The 25,192-nt window shown below is 40.8% G+C and overlaps 1 protein-coding gene across 3 annotated transcripts in view; it reads right to left on the bottom strand.

Moving 5' to 3' along the window:
- Positions 1 to 25,192, bottom strand: part of LOC140459719 (tetraspanin-15) — a 181,250-nt gene that overhangs the window by 106,687 nt on the left and 49,371 nt on the right. For all 3 annotated transcript variants that reach the window (XM_072554159.1, XM_072554158.1, XM_072554160.1), the window contains 2 exons: positions 25,059 to 25,133; positions 15,369 to 15,464 (listed from right to left, as the gene is read on the bottom strand). In XM_072554159.1, coding sequence (XP_072410260.1) covers positions 15,369 to 15,464; positions 25,059 to 25,133 — 171 coding nt within the window. The remainder of the gene's footprint in view (positions 1 to 15,368; positions 15,465 to 25,058; positions 25,134 to 25,192) is intronic.

Genomic DNA, 25,192 nt, shown 5'->3' with positions numbered 1-25,192 from the left:
CCTATATTTACCCCTTACTATTACACCTAACACTATGGGCAATTTATCGTGGCAAATTCACCTAACCTGCACATCCTTGGACTGTGGAAGGAAACTGGAGCACGTGGAGGAAGCCCAGGCAGACACGGGGAGAATGTGCAAACTCCATTCAGACAGCTGCCCAAGGCCAGAATCGAACCCAGGTCCCTGGTGCTGTGAGGCAGCAGCACTAACCACGAAGCCACTATGCCGCCCCATCTGCAGCAGGTGGTGAGGGAACAAACAAGAAGGAAGAAAGAGAGTAGCAATGTGTACCATTTATAAGATGCTGTGCAGAAGTTCCTTCCAAACCATAGACCACTGCCATTGAGAAAGGCAGCAGATAACATGGGAATGCCATTGCCTGCAAGTTACACTCCAAACTGCACAGGATTCAGTGTATATCGCTATTCCTTCGGTGTCACTGGGTCAAAATTCTGGAACTCCTTTCCAAATGGCATTGCGGGTCCACCTATAACAAGTGGACTGTTGCGGTTCAAGAAGGCAGCTCACCAGCATAATTTCAAGGGCAACTCGGGGTGGGCAGTAAATGCTAGCCCTTCCAGCAAAGCCCATAACACCTAAATAAATCCTTAAAAATGTGCTCTCAGAGACACTACTGAACAAAATCAATTAACGGATGAGCTAGGTGCTGAAGAATGTCTTAAAGGAGGAGAGAGAGAGATAGAGAGCTTCAGAGAATCAATTCTAGATGTTTGAGCCAAAGCAGTTGGAAGTCATGTCTGCCAATGGTACAGTGAATAAATCAGGGATGCATAAGAATTGACAAATGGAGGAATGCAGAGCAATAGAACACAAATTTGTTGTTACGATTTGACCTTCATTTCACTTTGGACTGGAACGCCTCATCAATTTCTGCCACTCGTTTATAACAGCTACGATATAGAGACAGCATAGTGCCTTTGGCACCAGTGCCTCTCATGTGTATGACCCCCTCACATCGCCTCAGGATCTCCACTACCTGGAGCAGGCAGTCGGCAAGCCCTCTTTGGCAAATTGTCCACTGTGACCATCCCAGGGAGTGCCCGGCCAACTCTGAGACATAACCCTGTAGCTTGGCACAGGGATGGGAGGAAAAGGGCAGTATCCCAATGAAGTGAACCATTTCTCATTGCCTTCCAAACCCAGTGGGGAAAATTCCAGAGTACGCTTGCATCATTTCCTGATTCAAATACAAAAAGATGCTGCTTTCATGTGCACACCGAGCAGTCCACTGACAGGCTATTTCACCTCAGCACAGCACCTGGGGTCAGTCTAATGTTTCCACAGTGTACCATTCAAATGTGTTTACACTCTGTCTGCTATTCCTGTTCTGATCGACCTGCTAGCTGAACAATTAAATGGGCTGCTGTACAGAGAACATCGATTTTCCATCCCCAGTTTTCAGAAATTCTCATTCGAACATGCCATTAGCAGAAGATTTAGTGCCCAATCAAGACTGACTAGAACAGAATTTAAAGGCCAGTTGGATTCCTCCACATTGATGAGTGTCAAAACACAGGCTTATTCATGTAGTAAGGCAACTTGCATTTTCTAGTAAAAGAAAATCCATTTTACCTTTCGGAAAACGTTTTTTTAAAAGTCACGATAATTTTTAGAGTTTGCAGATTGCAGTAAAAGCCAGAGACTACAATTGGCTGTAGATTTTATTTTCATGCAAAGCAAAGTGATGAAAAGGAGAGCTTTGAATGATGCAATTTATAAGAGTGGGATTTTGCCTGTCCATGGTTTAGTATTAAGGAAACCAGACCTTTGCTTGTATTATTGTGAAACAATTCCACTGCATTCACCCAAGTTCAAAGTGACAAGTTGCTATTGCAATGCATAATTTGACCGATCTATAAGAGCTCTCAAGTTTCTTGAGAGCAACTTGTCTTATTTTATGAGTTAGTTGGGACTGAATGACTGACTGGAACATTAGCTGTTTCCTGCCCTGGAGATAAGTGCAAATGAAATAGTTTGTTGCAAGGAGTACACAGTGAAGCAGGTCAAAAATGGCAGATGGATTTAAAGTAACTTCCTGTTGATGTTCCCTTTGGCGTAATCTAACAGGGAAAGTTCATTCTCCATTCATCAGCTGAATTGAACAAGCTTTGATTTTAGTGATTTTAATTAATTTTTTGGAAAGTTTAAAAAGAACTTTGAGTGAGAGATAATTACAGGTTGGCCTGTTTTCTTCCGCTGTGATTGTTCCATCCCATAGTACAACGACTGTGTTTATTGGGCTCCGTGACAACATTCTCCAACCTTCACTTGACAAATAACATGAGTGTGAGATCTTGGCTTGGAGTCCTATAGGGACAGGGGACAGAATCCTGCTCATGTGTTGGATCCTTGTCTTCTGGACCGCATGCCAATCAGGCAGCGAGGAGACCAATGATGGTAATTCCTCCAGGATTCAAGATCCTGGAGACGGAAGTCAGGGGTGGCAAGGTCACTGAATTTGGAAGCCAGTCACTCAATCAGGTTCTTGATTACCTTTGGGTGAGGGAGTCTCCCAGCTGGCAAACTGCCTGTCTGGGTTTACCTATTGGGCATGCCACATGGTGACATGCCAGCTGACAGCTGCATTTATGCCAATGGTGATAGGCTGAAGCCCTTAAAAGCTCTTTCCTGAGCCACGTAAGGGCTCCAGTAGGCAGTGGAGTAGAAAGATCGCCAATGCCATCACATCCCATCCAGAACTTCATTCAGGTAAAGGCAGGAAGCCTCTACAGGTAGTACATAAACCATCACACGACACCACACCGAATGAAATGACCTTGCCACCTCCAAGCTCATTATCACCCGGAGTGCAAGATTCCACCCCTGGAACCAGGCCCCAAAACAACTCTATGGTTTTAAAGAATAGTGGAATATTATTTCTGAGTGGACATTTGCGATGTGCTCAAGATTGTCATTGTTTTGGGTCAGCCAGTTCTTTCCACAGAACAGGTCAAACTCCCAACTCTCATGGATCCCAAGGCAGGCAGTCAGCATTACTAAGAGGAGGAGGCACAAAAAAAGATGGGCAGTCAGAGACAAAGGTAGATACATTGGCATTGATTGGTGAGTATTGTTACTTTAGGCTTTCTCAGCTCCAGTTTAAAGTAAATAGCCTGAAAGTAGCTAGAAAGAACGGATGGACAGCATGGCTGTGTAAAATACATATGCCATGTCATGTGGGGAGTTGTGACTCCTTTGTATGGCCTTGGCATTTAAATGTGCAGGAACTGCCTCTGCCTTGAAAAGCTGGGTTTTGGAAGTTGAGTGGCAGCTGGAGTCACTGTGAAGCTCACACCTGTCAGGCTGACCACTACATTAACTAAAAGCAAAAAAGATTCACTCCCAAATGTGACTGGCCCATGTTACCATCAGCTCAGACCACAACAACCAGCAGAGTCGAAAAGGGCAATCCAGTGGATATAGTGCATTTTCAATGCTTTCAATGAAGTCACTCACTGGTTAATTAAGAAAATGTACTCATACAGGACTGGAGCAATACACCAGCATAGATTGAGGATGAGTTAACAGGCAGAAAGTACAGGGTAGGAATAAACAGGTCAGTCTCATTGGGCACCATAGTGATCAGTGCTTGGGCTCCAGCACAAATTATATCTATGATTTGGAAGTGGGGGCCAATTAGAATATTTCCAAATTTGCAGATGATACAAAATTTGTTTGGAATGCAAGTTGTGATAAGATGGCAAAGAGGATCCAAGGTGAATTAGACAGGCTGAGTGAGTGGGCAGGAACCTGGCAGATAAAATATAAGGTGGGTAATTGCAAGATTGTTCACTTTGATAATAAAAATGAAGGTCTAGAGTGTATTTTACATGGTGAGAGGCTGGAAAGTGCTAATGTCCAAAGGGACCATTGTTTCCTTGATCATGAATCACTGGAAGCTCGCTTGCAGATACTGAAAATAACCAAAAGATACATGGCATGTTCACCTTTATCGCATGAGGAATTGTGTACAGGAGCACCTGTATATAACACGACTGAGACTGCATCTGGAGTATTGTGTGCAGTTCTGGTCCCCTTGACTTAGGAAAGACAGTTTGCCATGAGGGAGGGGAACATAGCTTTGATGAAGTTGATTTCTGGGATAGTGAGACTGTCCTATGAGGAGAGATTGAGTAGACTGTACCTGTACCATCTGGAGTTCAGAAGAATGAGAGGCAATCTCATGGAAATGTACAACAGATTTAAAAGGATAGACAGAGTGATGCAGAATGCATGATTCTCCTGGCTGTGGAGTCTAATACCAGGAAACACTGCTTCCCAGTACAAGGTAAACTATTTAGGACTCAGCCAAGAAGGTGTGTCTTCATTCAAAAGGTCGTGAATCATTCAAATTCGCTGCCCCAGAGAATAGTGGAAGCTCAGTCATTAAATCAGTTCAGGATAGATTCGGAGACATCTAGTTAGTAATGACATGAAGGGATATGGGATATTGTGGGACTATGGCATCAAGGTAGATGATGATCCATGGTCTAGAATGACAGAGCACGCTTGAAGGGCTGAATAACTTCAATGTTCCAAAATCCAACTGCCTTGTTTCTGTGGGCATCTCTCAATATTGCAAACCTAATTTTCAGCCACAATAGAAAAACAAATCTATCTCACTGGCCTTTAATTTGTTACGAGCAATTTTATAAGATTCATCTGCACAGAAAGCTGTTCTCAATATACATTTTCCTTTAACTCATTTCTGTGGCAAGAGAACAAATCACACTTCTGTCTCCACATTTTCCCAGTCATCAAGTCCTTTGGCTGAAGTGCATGAATGATGATTAAATTAGTTGAAAGTCTAAATTTGAAAACTCAAAGAAAAAATATATTGATGGGGATTGCTATTTCTTTGGGTTTCAGTTGCTCATGCTGATTGATGCTGATTGGAGTTGGGCTTTTTCTAATCAGATTGTGAGGATATTTGGGGTAACTTGGTTTCAGGAAAACACGTAACTTCCATGACACAGTCAAGAGAAGGTTGCAGTGTTTTATGAATGGGTTTGATGGACTCTTGGATTAGTGGCACAACTGTTGAGATTGTTTCCCTGTGTTCTACTTAAAAGCAGTTCCAGAATCACAAACAGGTACAAAGCAAAACGTCTCAAAAGCTATCAAATCTGCAGAACAGGTCAGAGATATTTTGTTTCCCATTTTCTCTCATTTATATTTAGAAGCATCTGCCCATATCCTGCTAACTCATTGTTAGAGCACTGCCTTCTTGATGTCCTGCTTTCTTCCTGCAACTCTTTAATTGTGTGCCATCCCCTTCATTGACGCTTCAGCAACTCTCATGGGAAAAGCATCTTACAAATTTGTTTTAAATTTTAAATTGAAGAATCCTCATTCCCAAGTCTCCAAAAAGAGAAGTCAAACTACTTACATAAAAGCAAGATGCTGGAAAAATTCTGTGAAAGGCCATCAACCTGAAGTGTGAGCTTTCACTCCGCAGTTGCTGCTTGACCTGTTCAGTTTTTCCTTTGCAATCACTCTCACAACACTTCACTGTTTTTAAACAACCCAAATTAGATCTCTTCTGAATCTACTGTTGTTGCAGCGGAAATAAATGTGTCAGTTTCTTCCCCAAGTTTCCCACTGACAGATCAACTCCTTGTTGAAAGTTTCCAATTGCACACTTTTGAAAAGGTATTCCATAATAATGGAATCATCCAGCACACTTCTGTAGCCATTACCAGAGGCCGCAACCTGGAGGGGAGAGTTCATGTGCATGCCAACTCTTAGACAGAGGGATTTCTTCCAGAGACACTACCTGGACATGATCTTTACAGAAACTAATGGACCTTCATCATATTTAAAATCATTTTTCTACCTTTATTTCCCTGCTGAATCCAGTTCCTCTATGTGCTACTTTAATAATATTCGCTTCAATAAGTGCACGGGTTTCTGCAGTTAACAAAATCCCAATAAAAATGTTAATTTTAAACTGCATTCATTCCAAAACCTGTGAATAGATTGTTTCTTTAATTTATCACTTCAGTGGAATTACATACCAAAACAAATGTTCAATTCATCAAGACTCACTTTCCAAATAATATGATTATTTTATGGACTGGCTAAAGTATTCAGCAAAAGATGTGTGAATTAAAGCTCCGGAAAGGGAGTTATTAGATGTTACCTGTATTAATTATTCAGGTATAAACCCATGAAACTAAGTTAAAGCTAACAGAAATGTTATTAAAGGATATTTAAAGCTTCAATATTTCCCAAACCTATCACTCATTTTCTTTAAGGCTGCTGCATTTTTACTCTCACTTTAGTCTCCACTGTTAAGATGAGAAAAATAAGTATCTGGTGAAGACAGTACATTTTTGGCTTGAAGGCTCACAATAAGAGTCACTGTTTTGTCCTGATACTGCAAGAAATCAGTTTGAAGCCACCCAAATCATTCCACATCAGACCCCTAAGGAATGCAAAGAACACACTCCTTATTCCATCAATCTGGACCAACTACAAGGCATGGATCTCAAGGATACAGAGCCCCTCTGTCTGGCTCAGTCTGGCTGCACTGACCTGGACAGAATACAGTTATTGGAAGTACATGACAAACAGACTAGTTACAGCCTTTTGAAGCCTCTGGTGTAATCCTGGATGGGATATCCTCCAGTGCTGAAATTCATCTCTAACTCAGAGCATATCCTTTCACCCAGGATAGTGTTGCGTGATTCAGAAAATGCTGTGATCATCATTGTTAGTTTAATACTTGAGCTGGTTCCAAACATGTATTAGCTGTTCACACCTGAATCAATGATTCTGAGTCAGAAACTCTGTGTAGTCATTGAACCAGGTTGACCTCATTGACTACATGGTCGGTGATTGGGGTTATTAACCTGGGCCAATCAGGAAAGGCCCTGGCTGACCAATGTAACCAGGAGATTAGAAGCTCCTCGGTTCAGGGGACTGACTCTGAGATGGCTAGGTCAGTATACTATGCACACGTAAATAAGGGGTGACTTGGAGATGGGATACTGGCCTCTGGGTAGTTATTTCACTCTACTCCAGTGGAGCTCTTACTCAAGGCAATAGCTTGACTGATATCTGGTGTCTGTGCCATATATTCCCAGTCTCCCACTTTTAACTCCAGCTTTGAAAGAAGGAGGCAAAGTGACCAGCTGTTTTCCTTGGCACTGGTGTCAGTCCTTTTGTGATGATGCTGTCACTTTAAAAAGATTATTTTGTCCTTGGGATTTTTTCAAGAGTGGTTATAAAGGCAGAGGCACTGAAATGTCTACTGTCTGCGCGCTCCACTCCATAAAAATATAAATAAAACTTTGAAGAAAGTTTTAGAAATGGCCAACATCTCATGTAGGACATTAATTCACTGAATTCTTTCAAACGAGAGCTGAACTGTTTCTGGTTGGGTTGACCTCACCTTCTATAGAGAAGGACACTATTCAATCATTACAATGGTCAGAGTGATCTTCTGGACTCATTTCATTTGCTGAAAAATGTTCGAGAGAAAACATATTCCACCTCAATGAGCCTTGGTTTACTTCTGGTTTCTTGCTTTATTCAGGAGATCCAATTTTTCCGTTAGGGTGCAGAGTGTGTATGTTGAGGTCCATATGGACATCACAGTTGTGAAGGACCCAGGGGTTCTTTTCCTGTTTGGTCTTGTTCATGTGATTGCGAAGGTTTGTTCCTTAACAGCGTCCTCTCAACAGAACAAAGGAAATGCTTTGAGTGAAGACATCCAACACTGACAAGATTTTCTCTGGTATCTGCGAGGCATATGTTACACAGTATCCCAATGCCCACATCCTGTTGGATTGTGACGGGTGAGTAACTTGGGAGAGAAGTGGACTTGATATTTTCCTCTTCACCAGTTAATTGCTGAGCTTATGAACTCTCTCATCATGGGCAAAACACCTCATGTACATCAAAGTGTTATGGACCAGGCCAAACCCCTTCAAAATATTCCAAGAAGAGTACCTGGACCATAACCTTTTCTTATTTTAAAGACAGATGTGAAGTAGATATTCCAGGTGTGATGATGATGGTTAAACCACTCGGCTTTAAGCAAAACACAGTTTATTTAAACACTACGGTTGAAACACGAACAAAAAGTGAAACAGAATTTAGAGTAACTTAACTATTGGAAAAGTTAACTGAGTCCATACAGCATCTTAACTAAGGAGATGTTCCAATTCCTGTAATATCCCATAAACACACCACTTGGCAAAAACGTAAATTTTAACACAAGTTCTTACAGGCAGGAGAAATTTCAGAGAGGAAAGTCAGTCAAGAATCATCTGCTAAAAATCACACAACACCAGTTTAGTCCAACTGGTTTACTTGGAAGCACTAGCTTTTGCAGCACTGGTGCTTCATCAGGTGGTTGTGGAGCAGGACCATTAGACACACGAGTTTTAGCAAAAGATTACAGTGTCATGCAACTGAAACAATATATTGAACAGTCTTTCATCTTTTAGAATGGGTTGTAAGTTTCAGTTCGTTAATACTTAAATCCCAGAACTTCTTTTAAGTCATATTATCGAGATAACTTAAGGTTTTATAAGAAAAGGTAGCATCTCAGCTCAGACAATACATTGAAGGTGTGAGGCTAGAGTCACCGTATTCCAATCTTGAGTCAGACTGGTTCTATTTCCAAAGTGGAATTTACAAATGATTGACTGCCTGCAGATTGGGCATTTTTTGAGCAAAATAGAATCTGTCAAGCTGGGAATTAGGGTAAAGTAAATTACAGTTACCAGGTGCTGCTACAGCAAAGCTCTTTGAACATGCTACACACCCAGAATCACACAATGGAAGAATGTCTTTGAAGTGGTTTGAATGAAATATGGCTGTTAGAAGAACTTGTACATCCTACCAAGCCTCTTTAATACTGTCACACCTGACAATACCTTATCAGATATTGGCATTAATTCACATTAAGATCACTTTAAAATGCAATTTATCTTATTGCTAAAGTTTTGAGTCCAGTAAACAGTTTGCCAAAGTATCACACCAACTGTGCCTTTCCCTACATCACCTTTCTCCCATCATTATGTACTGGGAGAAGTCTCATATCAACTAATTGGGGATAATTGTGATCAGCAGTGCTGCCTCACAATATCAGGGGCCAGGGTTTGATTCCAGCTTCAGGTGATTATGTATATGCAGATTGCATGTTCTCCCTGTGCCTGAGTGGATTTCCTCCAGATGCTCTGGTTTCCTTCCACAGTCCAAAGATTGGCAACCCAAAATGGAGGATGGGAGAAAATTATGGCTGTAAGAGTTACTCTTTTTAACATATTTTCAAATTTGGAGCTGATTCCCTTTTTTTTGGAGCAGTAATTACTAGCTGTTATGCTATTTGGAACTTTGGATAAAAAAGAAATCAAAACAACGGTACTTTAAAAAAAGGAGGAAGAGAAAGAAAGAATAGGAAGGGTTTAGAGGGAAATGGACCAAATGCTGGCAAATGGGACTAGATTCATTTAGGACGTCTGGTTGGACTGAAGGTTCTGTTTCCATGCTCTACGACTCTTTGACTATATGTGGAGGTTAGGTGGATTGGTTGTGTTGAATTCCCATAGTATCCAGGCATGTGTAGATTAGGTGGATTAGCCGGATTAGCCATGGGAAATGTGGGATTACAGGGATAAGGTGGGAGGGTCAGAGTGGATTCAATGGGCCAAATGGCCTGCTTCCACACTGTAGAGATTCTATTTAATCCACTAACTAAAGATATATGATGAATGTCCTCCTTTAAAAATATTTAGGGCTGTCCACATATTTATAGCAAAAGTGCTCTCAGTACTGTACCCTATCTTGAACTTCTGGCCTTCTGGTCCTGAGGAGGAAGTTGACACCCACTGAACCATGGCTAATGGACCAAAGAGCAACAGAAGACATTATGAGCTGAACTTTAATGAAATCTGCCACATGTCAATTTTGCCAAGTTTCTTGGAGGGTTTCTTCTCTCTGTGTCGCCTCAAGATATTTCCCTCACAATTTTCTGAAACTCCCCACAGAATTCCATGACTGTTGCATCCTCCCTCTTGCCACAGGCAAAAGGATGTGTTCCTGCCATGACATCCCAGAGCATATGGAGCTATAGCCATCTCTGTAGTCCAGCCATTCATCATGACAACCATTGCCCTTCACCATACAAACTGGGGGTGAACAATCCAAAACAAATGCTTCTCAGTCCACATTGAGCCATGTTGTAATTCATTGCAAATGCAAATGGACATTCATAAATCTATTGCTTTTTAAGAACCAAGCCAGATAGGTTATCAGTTCTTCATTTCATCCTATCTTCGAACTCAGTCCAAGAGAGTGCTACTCTTTCCCCAATGCCCAGTCTAGCCCAACATCTTCTCAATGTTCAATGTGGGACCATCATATGTTAGAATGCCTTCCCATGCCTAAATATGTTCATTTGCTTTTCGCAATAATTAAATGAACAGTAAACAAACAAACAGAAAGCTGCATTTGCCTTTGGGAAAAGACAGTGCTTGATTTTCAGCCGACAACACATGTGTAGGCAATGAGGCGATGAACAAAACTGGGTGTCATTTAGGTTGAGGATGCTTGCTGTGTCTGATGTTGCAGTGCTCTCTCATCAGAAGATGACTTTGCTCCTGCTGCATGTCCTCATCTTCCTGCTTGGAAGACTGCTGCCTTTCTCCCAACTTTTCAGAATCCATCACATCTCCACTATGATGACTCTAATTCTGCAGAGCACAGCATGTTAGGATTATGCAGCATGCATTGTTCTCCTTTGGCTTTGAATTTGGTTCAACTGCATGCAGCATAAGCTGGTTGGGGGTGTGAGATTGACATCAATCAACATATCCATGCCATTGGCTGATCAGCGCTGACAATCATGACAAGCTTCCTACCATTGCGTCTGTACCAAAAGACAAGGTAGTATATGGGGACACTGAAGGTGGTCATTGTCCATAGAGTGTACCCTGAGATGTCAGTGACCGTTGTTCAAGATGGAGAACTGAAGAAGCTGCCAATTAGCTGGAGTCACCAAATAATAACTCCACATTGTCATATCTGGAATTGTTGTTGTCTCATTTCTACCTGATAGAAAGGAGAATGGGGAACTGCATGGAAATCAGATAAAGCTAACGAACAATGGCTACCTAATCCATGCAAATGGATGCAAATGCAGCTATTGATAGTCTTTAGTGGGATTTTCATCTCACCATTCAGCATTTGGTTAAAGGATCAAACATTTTGTTCTCAAGGTCTCATTATGGCTGATTTTCCCAGCTTTCTCACTAAGACCCTCATCATTCAGTGGCTGGGAAAATTCCACCCTATGGATTGCAATGACAGCAAAGTTTCTAGTGTTACAACTGTGAAGCTAGTAGCAACTTGGGGGTCTCTATACGTGTAGTTCAATGTAGAAATCTAAATTGTTTGCACTTCCACATGGTTCACTGTTGATGGAACCATCTGGGTAAATGGGACCTTTGCTTTGACATGATTGCTATTGTAGGAAAATCTCTTTGAAAAGTTAGAACATATTATATGAATTGGAGCTGGGTTTTTAGCAGCTTAACAAGTTCACAATTATTAATGAACAATCTCTCCATCCTGGAAAACTAATCATAGATTGTGGAATGCCAAGTTTTTCTACTTTGATTTTTAAAAAAATCCATTTATATGTGAAATAATTTTTAAAAATCAATTATATGATGTTTCCCTTCATCCCATGTGAATACCATCATTTTAATTTTGCTCTCTTTAAACACTCAAAGAATGAGGAACGATTTCTGCTCCTTTCACTTGCCCCTGGGTGTTAAGTGTGGTCTGTTTGATAATATGATTGTTGCAGAGATCTATCCATTTGAGCTGGTGCCAAAATGAAATAACATACAGGATGGCACTATCCAAACCTAGCTTGCCATATCTTTCTAAATAAATGGTTCAATCAGTCAAAGTAAATGAGGTTCGAGGTTCAAGGTAAAAGGTAAGAATGTGTGTGACATTTGACTGTTACATGCCCTCACCGTGACAGATGTAGCTTTATGTTATTAAGAAGGAGTGAATGCCTTATGGCACAATCGACAGTCCTGCACAGAGGAGTCACCAAACAGAGACAGCTCTGAAAGGACAGCATCTTTAGCTAGCGGCCAGGAGTTTTACCCAAGGGTATAGTGGCTTTAGCTCAGGCTTATTTAATCAATCACTCCCTTTTACATGTATTCCTGCCGAAATACAAAATTACACCTTTTGAATTTGCCTGCAAAACACCCTAATATTTCAGATTTACATGTCCGAAAGCATTGTGGTTGTTCTTCCCAACGCTTTTCCCCTATTCGACAGCTGATCCCACTATGTGCTGTATACCTTACATGTTATAGATCAGAGCAAAAAGGAACAGACTGTTTATTCTGAGCACTAAATTGATCACGAGGTCAGCAACACCTTCGGGAGGATTCTGCTGACAAGTGGCTGAAGAGAACGATGGTCTGCTCTTGAAACAAATGCCCAGTATTAATGTCCTTAATATTTAAGCGTTAGGAGCCTGCTACTGATCAACAAATTGAACCCCTCTACTTTACCAGTTTCATGTAATTTGGTTGGTCAATCTCATTCTAAAGGTGCATTTCTTTCCATAGTGTTTGATCCAGTGTTTTAGCTGTGCCCAGGTAGGACATCTGCCCAGTGTCCAAAGCCCAGGTCATCACCTTTGCTTTGATATGAATCTCTGTGCCCATCGCAAGCTGATAAACTGCCAGAGTGAACTTGGTCATGATGTTCCCTGATCATGCCGGGGCGGCACAATGGCTGAACGGCCGCTTTTTGTACTGTAACCTCCTAAGATTCTGCAATTTTGAGTGCAAACAGCAAAAGCCATGAGGATTAATAAAACCCAGGTACATCAACAGCTTAAAAACATCTGTCAGCTCTGCACAGGGGGAAAATCAAACAAAATGTGACAATGTGTAGTAGATGGTGACAAAAGTATATATTCACAAAATATTTGGCCAAAAGGAGGTTTTGATTCCATGTTAAAGGAAGGAAGGTTTCAGAGAGAATGCTAGAACTTAGGGTCCACACAGCCAAAGACACATGGAGCAATGAAAAGAACTCAAGAAGTTATAATGAAATGCAAATATGGTGACATTTCCCCAACCAAGAACTGCTGACATTACCATTTCCCATTCTAATATTTGGACAGCCCCACCAATTGTACTAAGGCCAGTAAGGGCAAAATTGGTAACAACTGTGACCCATGGGCTCATGACCAGAGATCATTTTCACAAAGCTGACGAAATTCAATCAACATTTGGGGAAAAGCGGCCTGATTCTCCACCATTGATGACTAAGCTGGGGCTTTCACTAGATTAGATTCCCTACAGTATGGAAACAGGCCCTTTGGCCCAACAGGTCCAAACTGACCCTCTGAAGAATAACCCACACAGATACATTCCCCTACCCTATATTTACTCCTGAGTAATGTATCTAACACTGTGGGCAATTCATCATGGCCAATTCACCTGACATGCACACCTTTGGATTGAAATTCTTCCATGTAGTTTCACTGAATAACATCACTGCAGCTTCTGTGGAACAGAATACTTGTTTCTGTTACAGCATATAGGAAGTAAGCAATTTTCAGGGTCTTGAATGCAGGACATTTTCAGCTCATATAGAGAATGTATCAAGGTTCAAATTAAGCCATGTTTAATTCAAAGCAACTTGTGCTGATGATTTTACTCACCTTGAACCCAAAACATGAAGTCTTTTTTAAGTCAGAGATGTACAGCATGGAAACAGACCCTTCGGTCCAACCTGTCCATACCGACCAGAATATCCCAACTCAATCTAGCACCACCTACCAGCACCCGGCCCATATTCCTCCAAACCCTTCCTATTCACATACCCATCCAGATGCCTCTTAAATGTTGCAATTGTCAAATTCGTCTATAATGTTTGTTCTTTTGCATAGCATGCTCTGCTGCTCAAATTAGTGTAATTTAATCTGTCCCTAGCATCAGCAAAGTGCCATTTGGAACTATTTATCCATCACTGACACCAGCAGTGAATTTCTCATTGTCAGCATTCTGAGATATTCCTGGGAAAATGGCTGAGTCAGGCACTCAAAGCCATCTTCGTAGAAGAATGACTGCCCTGCCAATTCTTAAACTACTCCATAAACCATTTCACATTCGTTTTCGAGGTGACTTAACAATAATTGATCTCTCTGTTCTGCAACCCTGCTCTAAATTGATGCCGATTTAAACCTCTGGCACACGTAATGTTGATTTATGACAGACCATGACAGTCATTGTCAGCTGATTCACAAAGACCAGTGGAAAACACAATCAATAAGTAAATTTGCCTCAAGCAGTTGCTTGACAGGACAGTTCAAACTCATTGTCAAATACGTGTTCATTGGTAGCTGAAGTTAGTGGGTGACACCATTCCCTAATAATTTGGAAGGTTCAAAGTACAAATCACACTCCAAAACTTGAATGATAAAATGGGGGCTGACACTCCAGTGCAGCACTGAGGATGTGCTTTTGTGTCAGAGGACACACTTTTTGGATGAGATTTGAAACCAATGTCTCTTCTTGCTTCTGAAATGGACTCCAAATTATTGGATGGCAGTATTTCAAAGAAGGGCAGGAGCATAGTTGTTCCTAATGTCCTGGTCAGTACTTACCCTCAATCAACAGTTCTAAAAACCAGATTTACTGGTCAGTATCATTGTTATTTGTGCTGTCTGGCCTGTGCAGCCTCCTGTGCTTCTCACATTTATAATAGTGATCACATTTACTGGAAAAGCACTTTGGAGAAAAAGTTTGTAAAAGACATTCCACAATGCAAGTTTTTCTTAGAGGGGAAGATCAATAAACTAACTCACCACAATACTGGTTGCTGTTTTTTGGGACTGTGTGTGGGTGGACAATATTTTCCATGCCTCCCTCTTTCCTAGAATATAAGTGTATTGTATTTTAAAGAAGAGGCAAGTTTTGCAAAAAGACATTCCATATGGAAGTAATGCAGAGGGCCTGTCTCACTTTAAGCATTTTTCATATTCTGCCCCTCACTCCCCAACTGTTAGATTGATGTAGCAACTGAAATATCTCAGCAATACAAAATTCCCATGAGATCTGAGCTTTTATACATCCATATGAAAATCAAAGACATCAGGTTGTCATATCATACAGAATACAACAATTCTGGAAACACTGGTAAAACTGGTTAGGTAAATAATGACCTCAAACCAAAGGTGGCCACAGTTCACACTTCAATGCTTAGGGAACTTCACCTCAAAGACAAAGGTGATAGAAGCTAAGAGAACCATGCAGACAGCTACTGATTAATCCACAACAGAGACTGACCTTGATCTGGATGCGATCCAGAATGTTTTTGAAATCCAAGTCGTCATAATAGTGTTTAATCCCCTCACGCACATTGGCTTTAAACAACAAAAGTACCTGAGGATGAAAAATATTCAGAAACATTCAGAAGTTGGTTAAAACATAATTAACTTCTTTCTAAGGCTAGCAGGAACGAGCTCAAAAACAATCCTTTTTATCTCTGAGATTTCATGTTTGCAATGTCCTGTCATGATGGAACAGTGTGTGCCAATTTAAAAAATGTAAAAAGTCACTGTACACAAAGGGATTAATCTGATCCCAAATTAACTGGCATGAAAAAAGTTATGCGCAATATGTGAAAGTGAGCATGGACTTGCAAATTGTGTTTGACTGCACTGATTGAGTCGTTTGATGAAGTAACAGAAAGGACTGATGAGGGTTATGTTTTGATGTTGGCTCGATGGATTTTTAAAAGGCATTTAGCAAAGTATCTCTTAGTAGATTTGTTACCAAAATTAATGCCTATAGGATTAAAAGCAGAATTGTAGCATTGAATCAAAATTGGATAAGGGATGGAAAGACAAGAATAGTGGGAAAAGTGCTTTTTACAGACTGCAGAGGAATGCACAGTGACATCCCTCAGGACTCAGCGTTAGAACCACTGCTCTTTTATATAGATAAATATAATGTAATATTCAAAGGTTTGCAGATAACTCAAAACTTTAAAAATGTAACAATTAACAAGGAGAATCATAACATACTTCAGAAGAACACAGAATGATGAAATGGACAGACACAAATTAAATTTAATTCAGAGAAGTGTGGAGTACTGGAATGCAATTCCTTTAGAAGAGCACTGCAATAAAAAGCTAATTTCAAAGGGCATTACAGAAGCAATGTGGATACACATAATTTTAAGAAGTCTGTTAAAAAAAAAACTTATGAGCTCCCTGGCTTTATTAATGAAAGCCCATTGTCAAAATCCAGGAAGTGAAAGTAGCCCTTTATTAAAACACTGGTTAGACTTCAGCTCAGGATTTCTGCTCAATCTTGGCTCTGCACTTGAGCACAGATATCTCAGGGACCATGCAGAAGCAATAACCAGAATGAGCAGCAGTAGTGAGTGCCTTCCTTAATGATGAGACTCCAGACAAACTAGAGTTTGTTGTACAATGTAACGGTACTGAAAGAGTTAATGCTGAATGATGTATGAAGCTCCACCCAGCCTCATGATGTCTTAAGGACTTGGGCGGGTCAAGGCAGAACAGTTCAGAAGTTCAAGAAATTCAGACCTATTACTCAAGCCTCATCATAATCTTAGCATCAATGCCTATCAGACTCATATTGCTACCATGCAATAAACCACATCTTGTTTAAGACCAAAAGCCTCTGCTCAAGTATTTTTTCTCGACTACTTCCAATGAAGTAAGCCCTGCAGACCCAGTCAGAAAAGAGAATCTGCACAACCAAAGGTTAGTAGTGGTCAGCATCACATGCTCATGCAGTGATTTGAAGCAACCTTTGATTGAGATGTTAAAAATCAATCATTTTGATAAACAAAATAAGGTAGAGCTGATTCCAGTGGCAGGACACTGATTTGTGATGAGTGGCAAAAGAACCAATGCTAATATCTATTTAATCATATTATTATGTTTGTTAATTACTTTATTTTAGATAAAAGAAAAGGGGTGGTAACTATTAATTATGTGAACACATAAATAGTGAGCATTTGTGATTCTGGGTGTGGGATGAAAACAGACTGAGTAAGTCACTAATATTTCTCCATGAAAGCAAAGGTATGCGTATCTTTATTTCAATTTCACTAAGTGGCTTTGTATCGATTGACACCAGACACATGATAAAACAATTTTTATGTAGTGTATTGCTGTGATCTACAAAGCTCTGTAAAACAGATTCAATCGTAACTTTCCCAAAAGAATCAGATAAACACGAGCAGGGAATGAACTATTTGTTGGCTACAGGTCAAAAACTGAGTAGAGTGATTGATTAGATAACTCTATGAAAGTTCTGAAACATGCACATTAAAGCAAAGGGCTTCCTTCCATGCAGCTACTGGGAAAATCTCTTGTTCCCAAACAAGAGTATACTCCAACTTTGCCACCCTGCATTCGTTTAGAAGCTGCACTGAGACAATTTGTTCCTCCAAAGTGTTGTGTTATAATCAGAACACAGACAATTCAAAAGTATTGCAGGGCACCCAAAAAATGCCTTCACTGGCGCCTATAGATATTTGGAGAGGGAAAGATTTTGTTTCCAATTGTGTCAATAATTTGTTCTCAGCAGTTTATTTTCCCTCAGAGTTCTTAAATGTATCACAGATATGGGCCCTCCTGAGATGTTAAAAGATTAAACTGGAATATCTCTCTGGACATTAACGTAATATTAAACTGTACTGACTGAACATTCTGGAAGTGGGTGGAGATGACAGTCAGGCAGGAATGCAGATTCCCACCGCATTTAGACAGTCATTTGCTTCTACTCCCCCTACTATTAGCAAATTAAACTATCATTCAATCTCTTCCATTCAAAAGTGCTTTCACAGCCATCCCCTGAAGCTAGGTATATCACACCTACATTGTCTTGGGGAATCACTGAGTCAGGAAATTGTTTGCATAATGATTCCCCAGGATTAGGGCATTTACATTTGTATTACTTCTGAGGATGATCTCATGCTGCCATTGTACCTGGGGTAACATGTGACTGTGGGAGAGTGGCCAGAGTATCTGTAAACATGACCAACTGATCTTCTGAGTGATTCAGAAGTACATTGCCACCAAAGCTGGACAACTGGTTTCAATAGACAGGTTTTAGGAAGCATCTTCAAAGAGGATAAAGATGCTCCAAAGCAGTAAGATTTAGGGAGGGATTTCTACCACTCAATCATTCAGCATCAGCAACCAATTTTCCAAGAAACCAGGTGCATAATGGAGGGCAGGGAAAGTGATTGGCATGCACACCATAATGGAGACAGACTGGGCCACAGCCATATTGGCCTTTAGCATGAATTGTCCCCTCCTGAAACAAACTGCATTGAACCATAAAGAAAGTGGCAAACTTCATATTTATGATGTAGAACTGCCACAGGCAGCACATGAATCACACATTCTACAGCAGCAAGAACATCATAAAGCCACAGTTGTGTTATGGTCACAATTCTAGCATCTTGCTTGCGAAATGCCTTGGGAGTGGGGCTTGGGGGAATCCACAAATGACAGCCTGCAAAAGGAAGCTCACGACAGAGGGGGAGGGGTACATCTCACCAACAACGTGGTCACTTCTACTGCCTAGGCTGCTTCCCTAGCACCATGGATACAAGGAGGCGATCTCTTAAATGCAGCCTCGCATAGTTTGTAGGTGGCGATGGATTGCTTGCTTTATTCAGTAGCTGTATGAACATATGAAGCTGGAACGAAATAGCTGCCTGCACGCAGACTGCAACAGTGTGGTATTCTAATCAGCATTCAGTGCACACTGACTATTCACCCATGTACAGTAATATATTACTGCGCTGCAATACAAAGGGGTGGAAAAGAACTGTTCCCATCTCTGATATTTTACACTGCAAGGTTTATACAATGAGAGCAAAGCAAAAAGCAATTAATGTCAAAGTTGAACTTTTCACTGAAACTAAGCTCCATTGAGTAAGTGATGCCTCAAATGCCGCACCTAGATTTGTAATGAATGAATATCATTGCTTTACCTGGCATCTGGTAAATAGGTCTGCCCCAGGCTGAACTCCATCAGGCTGAAAATCATCAATCAGGCTGTAAATCATTGATCAAGCTTCAGCTTTCTGATAGTTAATTCAACTCAATTACCCAATACTAAGACGTATTTTAAGCGGCTGCTCTGCTATTCTCAAGATCCATTTCATTTTCCATAAAATTCACTTTTGCTAAAAGTGGGACTTGTTGCTTATCTGAGTTGCTGTATCACCTTGAATGTAAAGATGAGTGGTTTACATTCCTGATGCCCGAAATGTCAATTCTCCTGCTCCTTGGATGCTGCCTGACCTGCTATGCTTTTCCAGCGCCACCCTGTTCGACTCACTTTCTCCTGAGTGATTTACATACTTAACGGGCCCCTCTGTACTATTCATTATTTCAATATGTAATTCTTCAGTCTGCTACTTAAGCAAGCCTGTTAAAAACGCAGCATATAAGAACATAAGATCATAAGAAATAGGAGCAGGAGTAGGACATCTGACCCCTTGAGCCTGATCCACCATTCCATAAGATCATGGCTGATCTTTTCGTGGTCTCAGCTCCACTTACCTGACCTCTCACCATAACCCTTGAATTCTTTACTGTTCAAAAATCTCTCTCTCTTTGCCTTGAAAATATTCAACAAGGTAGCCGCAACTGCTTCACTGGGCAGGGAATTGCACAGATTCACAACACTTTGGGTGAAGCAGTTCCTACTCAACTTACTTCTAAATCTTATTTTGATGCTATGTCCCTTAGTTCTAGTTTCACCCTCCAGTGGAAATAACCTTCCTGTTTCTATCTTATCTTTTCCCTTCATAATTTTATACTGTATGTTTCTAAAACGTTGCTTCCTCCCCATTCATCTAAATTCCCATGAGTATGGTCTCAGCCTACTCAATCTCTCCTCATAAGGCAACCCTCTTAACTCCAGAATCAACCTAGTGAACCTTCTCCGCACCGCCTCCAATGCCAATACATCCTTTCTCAAGTAAGGAGACCAAAACAGTACTCCAGGTCTGGCTTCAGCATAACCTCCCTATTTTAAAACTCCATCCCTCTAGCAATGAAGGACAATATTCCATTTGCTTTCTTAATTACCTGTTGCACTTGCAAACCAACATTTTGCAATTCATGCACAGGGACACCCAGTTCCCTCTATTCATGCTGCAACACGAATTCCTCTGCAATTTTTAACTTCAGCCTTTGCCAGCAAGCCCTGGCAATGTGCTGAACTTGCGAAAGAACTTTTAACATGTGCTGCAATTGTAACATTGTTAACGCTAGGAGGATTACTCTTTGGAAATTTCATTATGTGGCCTACTGCTTCAGACACTCACACCAAAGACTATTTTGAAAATGAATTGATGGACTTTTTAATCTGCTTTGGGAGCAAGCATTTGGTTTGATGAAGGATGAAATGTAAAACTGTTTGACCTGACTGCACAAGAATGGGAAGGCTGTTCTATATTTTTTGGTGAAGTTGTACTGAGACTGTGTACTTTAGGAGAGGTAAATGGAGAAGTTAAAGATAAGACCTGAGACAATCTGTCCTAAACACCAGATGCTGTTTTCAACCACAGAAAGAGAGAGACCATGAAGTATAGAGCAGCTTGTTTATATTAGCAAGACTAATATAAAAAGAGTAACACTGCTAAAATAAAAAGGAAAGACACTCCATTAAATGAAAAAAAACACCAAGGGAGCTAACATCTGAAGAATTCCTCCCAGGTCATTGGAAGCCAAAGTATTTGACCATTCTGAACTTGCATTAAAGTTGTAAACATCTTTATCTGCAAACTTTTGTGACTTTATGTCAACAAAATATTCAATTGTTAAAAACATTTAAATCCTTAATGAATCTAACTCTCAATAGTATAAGTGAAATGCTAAAACAAAATAAACAATATACTGAGAAAGCTAAGGCCAAAACAAAGACCCAGGAGTGTCTTCGTCTCTTAGTCACCTTATTATATCCAAACTATTCAAACAAGAAATATTAAAGTCATGAACATTTTCAGTGACCAAAGCCAAATAGGCAGAATACAAGCCAAACCTCTTGGTGCTCTCAACACATCACGTCTGGATACAGCAGCCCTGTTCTGAGCACCAAAAACTGGGAGACAGTCAAATAGTGACAGCAATGTCAGAGGCACAGTAGACAGAAAGACTCATAAATGTGGCATGCTCTGCCTCAGGAAAAGAGCTGTAACAGGTGTCTTATTGTAAGACTGTATCACCAAGACTGTTAAGGATATTGAAAATGTTAATGAGAATGTTTAATTAATTTACACAGCACGCCGGCTCAAACTTGTAAAAACTGACTTTAGCACTGGCATAAGGTTCTTTCCTTCAGACAATAAGTGGATTTGATGTGAAACAAGTTGTCAAGACAAAGACGCCACTCTGAACTCATGAATAAAGTAATTCCACGGTGGGGATTCCAGGAATGAATTCAGGACCACTGAATGGTTCCCTGAATAGTTTGATTAAAGTGGGCCAAATGGCCACCCTCATCCAGAATTATTTCATGTTGTGACCTTAGGAATGATGAGGTTACATATTGGCAAATGACTTCAAAAGAGTCCTGGAATTAGCAGAGCCGAAGAAGTAGTTGAGTAAGGACAGAGGGAGGGAGTAGTGCCTGTGACCAGAAACCAGAATGAAGTGAAGGATATGTTATTATTTTCCAATACCCTATCTCCATAGGCTTGTGTTGTTGTGATTCCAGTCACTCTCGGTTCCTTCAGTTGCAACATATACCGTGAAGTTTATTAACCTCGCACCAATATTATCAAGTGTGCTTCTTTGTACGTGGAGTTCAACAGTAGTCTACCCCAAAGCAAACGAATCTTGGATGCTAAGCAAAGTAACATTACAATGTGGTTATCAAAATAAGGCCTTCTCATGCATGTAACTAAAGGCAATTAGTAGAATCATGTCAATCAAAACCATTGGGGAGACTAGTTCAAGCCAGATGTTGGAAAATAAAATTCAGTTGTTGCATTCTATTTTAATAAAACACTTGGAATAGAATATGGAAGGGAGCATTTATTTTGTCCTCAAATAGACTGTTTCCATATCCTTATCCAACAAAGAAGCTGGTGAAGATGTGGCCATGAGGAGAGCATAAAGATATTTCAAAGGAGAAAGATAAATGCATATACACAGAGATAGGGAATACCAGATGATTCTAATAAATGAAGGAACTTTAAGGAAGTGGAACCATTGTATGTTCTGAATTACTGTTTTTTATTCATTCCCTAGCTATCCTCAAGAAGGGGTTATTAAGCTGCAGTCTTGAACTACTGCAGTCAATGGAATGCAGGGAGCTCCAGGATATTGACCCAGCAACCATGAAGGAACAATACTGTTTTTCCACATAAGGATGGTGTGTGACTTTTAGGGGAACTTTGAGAGGGTGCAACTCCCATTTAACTGCTGCCCTTGTCCTTCTAGCTGGAAGTGGTAGTGGGTTTGGAAGCTGCTGTCTAAGGAGCCTTGATGAAATACATAGTACATCTTGTAAATGGTACACATGGAAAGTGCTGAACATCGGTGGTGGAGGGAGTGGACATTTGTAAATGCAGTGCCAATCAAACAGGGGCTGCTTTGTCCTGGATGATGTCAAGCTTGTTGAGTGTTGTTGGGGCTGCAAAATCCAGGGCAAGTGGGGAGTATTCCATCACATTCCCGACTTGCGTCTTGTAGGCAGACTTGGGAGAGTAAGGAGGGAGTAACTCTTTGCAGGATAGTGATGTTAAATTCAGAATTGTCGGGCGTGGTTTCTCTGGACGATCGAGTATGACAATCTGACAGAATATAAAGGAGCCAAATGATCAGGCACACTGATTCGTAACTGGCTGCGTGGAATCAAGCAGAGCCTACTACACTATTCCCATTTATTCAACAATGACAAACAGGCCCTTCTGTCACAGTTGTGCTTGGCTCAGAATTTTCTTATCAGTTGAAGACTCTTTATCAACCTTTTGCAATCAGGTTGGATGATAATTGCACAGGTCCAGCAGAATGCTACTTTTTGCAAATTGTTTGATTGCTGAAATTAAGTGAACCATGATTATTGTGTCTTTTCATCCCCAGAGGACATGTTATTCAGATTAGATTCCCTACAGTGTGGAACAGGCCCTTCGGCCCAACAAGTCCACACACACAGACCCTCCAAAGAGTAACCCACCCAGACTCATTTCCCTACATTTAGCTCTGACTAATGCACTTAACATCGTGGGCACTTTAGCATGGCCAATCCACCGAACCTGTACATCTTTGGACTGTGGGAGGAAACCGGAGCACCCGGAGGAAACCCACGCAGAACATGAAGATTGTGCAAACTCCACACAGGCAGTCACCCAAGGCTGGAATCGAACCCTGGGTCACTGATGTTGCCTCCAATAATCTCTTCACCCAAATGTAATTTCTGACTTTCACTCAGCCAGTGTTCTTGTCTGACCACAAATCCTCTGGCCGTACTTTTAGCTGGGATCTGATATATTTTAGTTTCACCCTTCCACTTGTGATACCGTTGCAATTCCTGGGCCTGCACGAACATGAGAAACAAGGGACCTGACAGTGTACATTTGCTGATTAGCATTTAGCTGCACATTCTCTGAATGCCACAATCCATCAATGCTCTCTGCTGAATAGCAATGATGTGCATTGCTACAGCATTTGAACAGAGTAAAACATGCCATGGCACTTCACAGGGTAGTCAAAAAGGAGAGAAGTTATCTTACAGACATTGGAACAGGTGATCAAAAGTTTGGTGAAAGAGGTAGATTCAAAGGAGACAGAGAGGTTGAGGGAAGAAATTCCAGAGTTTTGAGCCTGAGCGGCTGAGGGCAACTTCACCAATAATGGAGTGAGAAAAACTGGGGATATGCACCATAAATTCATTTTTGAAAATGACATAGCTTCTTTAAATGGCTCTTAAAGACCAGCTCAGTGGAGGGGATAAGACTTACAAAGATTTGCAATTAAATGTTGACTCATTTAGAGAGTGAGATCTTTGCAAGACAAATTCACACTATTAACACGCAACAAAAAGCTAACCGAGGCTGGCCTTTTCCGTAACCAATGACAACCAACAAACTAATGTTATTTTCTCCTTTTAATTATCATTCCCTTCCCCCCCAGACTCATAGTGGATGCTCAGGATAGTATCAACACACCATTTCAACGTAGCCCAGTCCTTTTACACTTACATGTGCAATGTGCATAAATACCTACACTGACACACACAAATTATCGTGCACCTTCACACACAAATACGTACATGAACAAATACATGCACACACACATGCACCTCCCCACATCCATATCAACACAAATGTGGGAGGGCTGGCTAATTATTCTTCACAGTGTTCAACCTAAGACCTTTGATTCTAGGTTGAAAGCTGGAAATGTCCAAATCTAAATTAGTTTAGGACCAACCCCCAACATTAATATGCTCACAGAAACACTGAGATGTGCAAAGCCCAGCTGATTTTGTCTTTTTATTCATTCAAGGTATGTGAGTGTGAATAGATGGGTAGCATTATCCCTAAATGCCCTTGGGAAGGTGGTAGGTGAACTGAAACACTAAAGTCCATTTGGTGCAGGTACATGCACAATTCCAGAAAGTAGAAAATTCCAGGATTTTGGTCAGGTGCCACTGAAGGGATAGTGATATATTTACAAGTCAGGATGATGAGTGATTTGGAGGGGAACTTGCAAGGGGTGGTGTTCTCATGTATTTTCTGTCCTTGTCCTTCAAGATAGAAGTGGTCGTGGGTTTTGAAAGTGCTATCTCATGAACCTTGGTGTTATTTCTCCAGTGCACCTTTTAGATGGTACACACTGCTGCTGGTGAGTTTCGGTGGTGCAGGAAGTGGATGTTTCTGGATGTGGCACCAATCAAATTTTCCACCACGCTGGGTCAGGAAAATGATTGAAGAAGGTACGATGTGAAAGGAAAAGCAATCAGACCTACCTTATTGCGGCACAAAACGCTAACGATTACGAAAATCAACTGCAGAACCACCACGGTGACAAGCGTCCACTTAAACTGCAGGAAACAAAAAGACAAACAAAAATGAGTTGGGAGCGGTGACAATAATAAGGATT

Source organism: Chiloscyllium punctatum, chromosome 35, assembly GCF_047496795.1.
Source record: "Chiloscyllium punctatum isolate Juve2018m chromosome 35, sChiPun1.3, whole genome shotgun sequence".
Taxonomy (NCBI): domain Eukaryota; kingdom Metazoa; phylum Chordata; class Chondrichthyes; order Orectolobiformes; family Hemiscylliidae; genus Chiloscyllium; species Chiloscyllium punctatum.
This window is presented reverse-complemented; position numbering and strand designations above follow the sequence as displayed.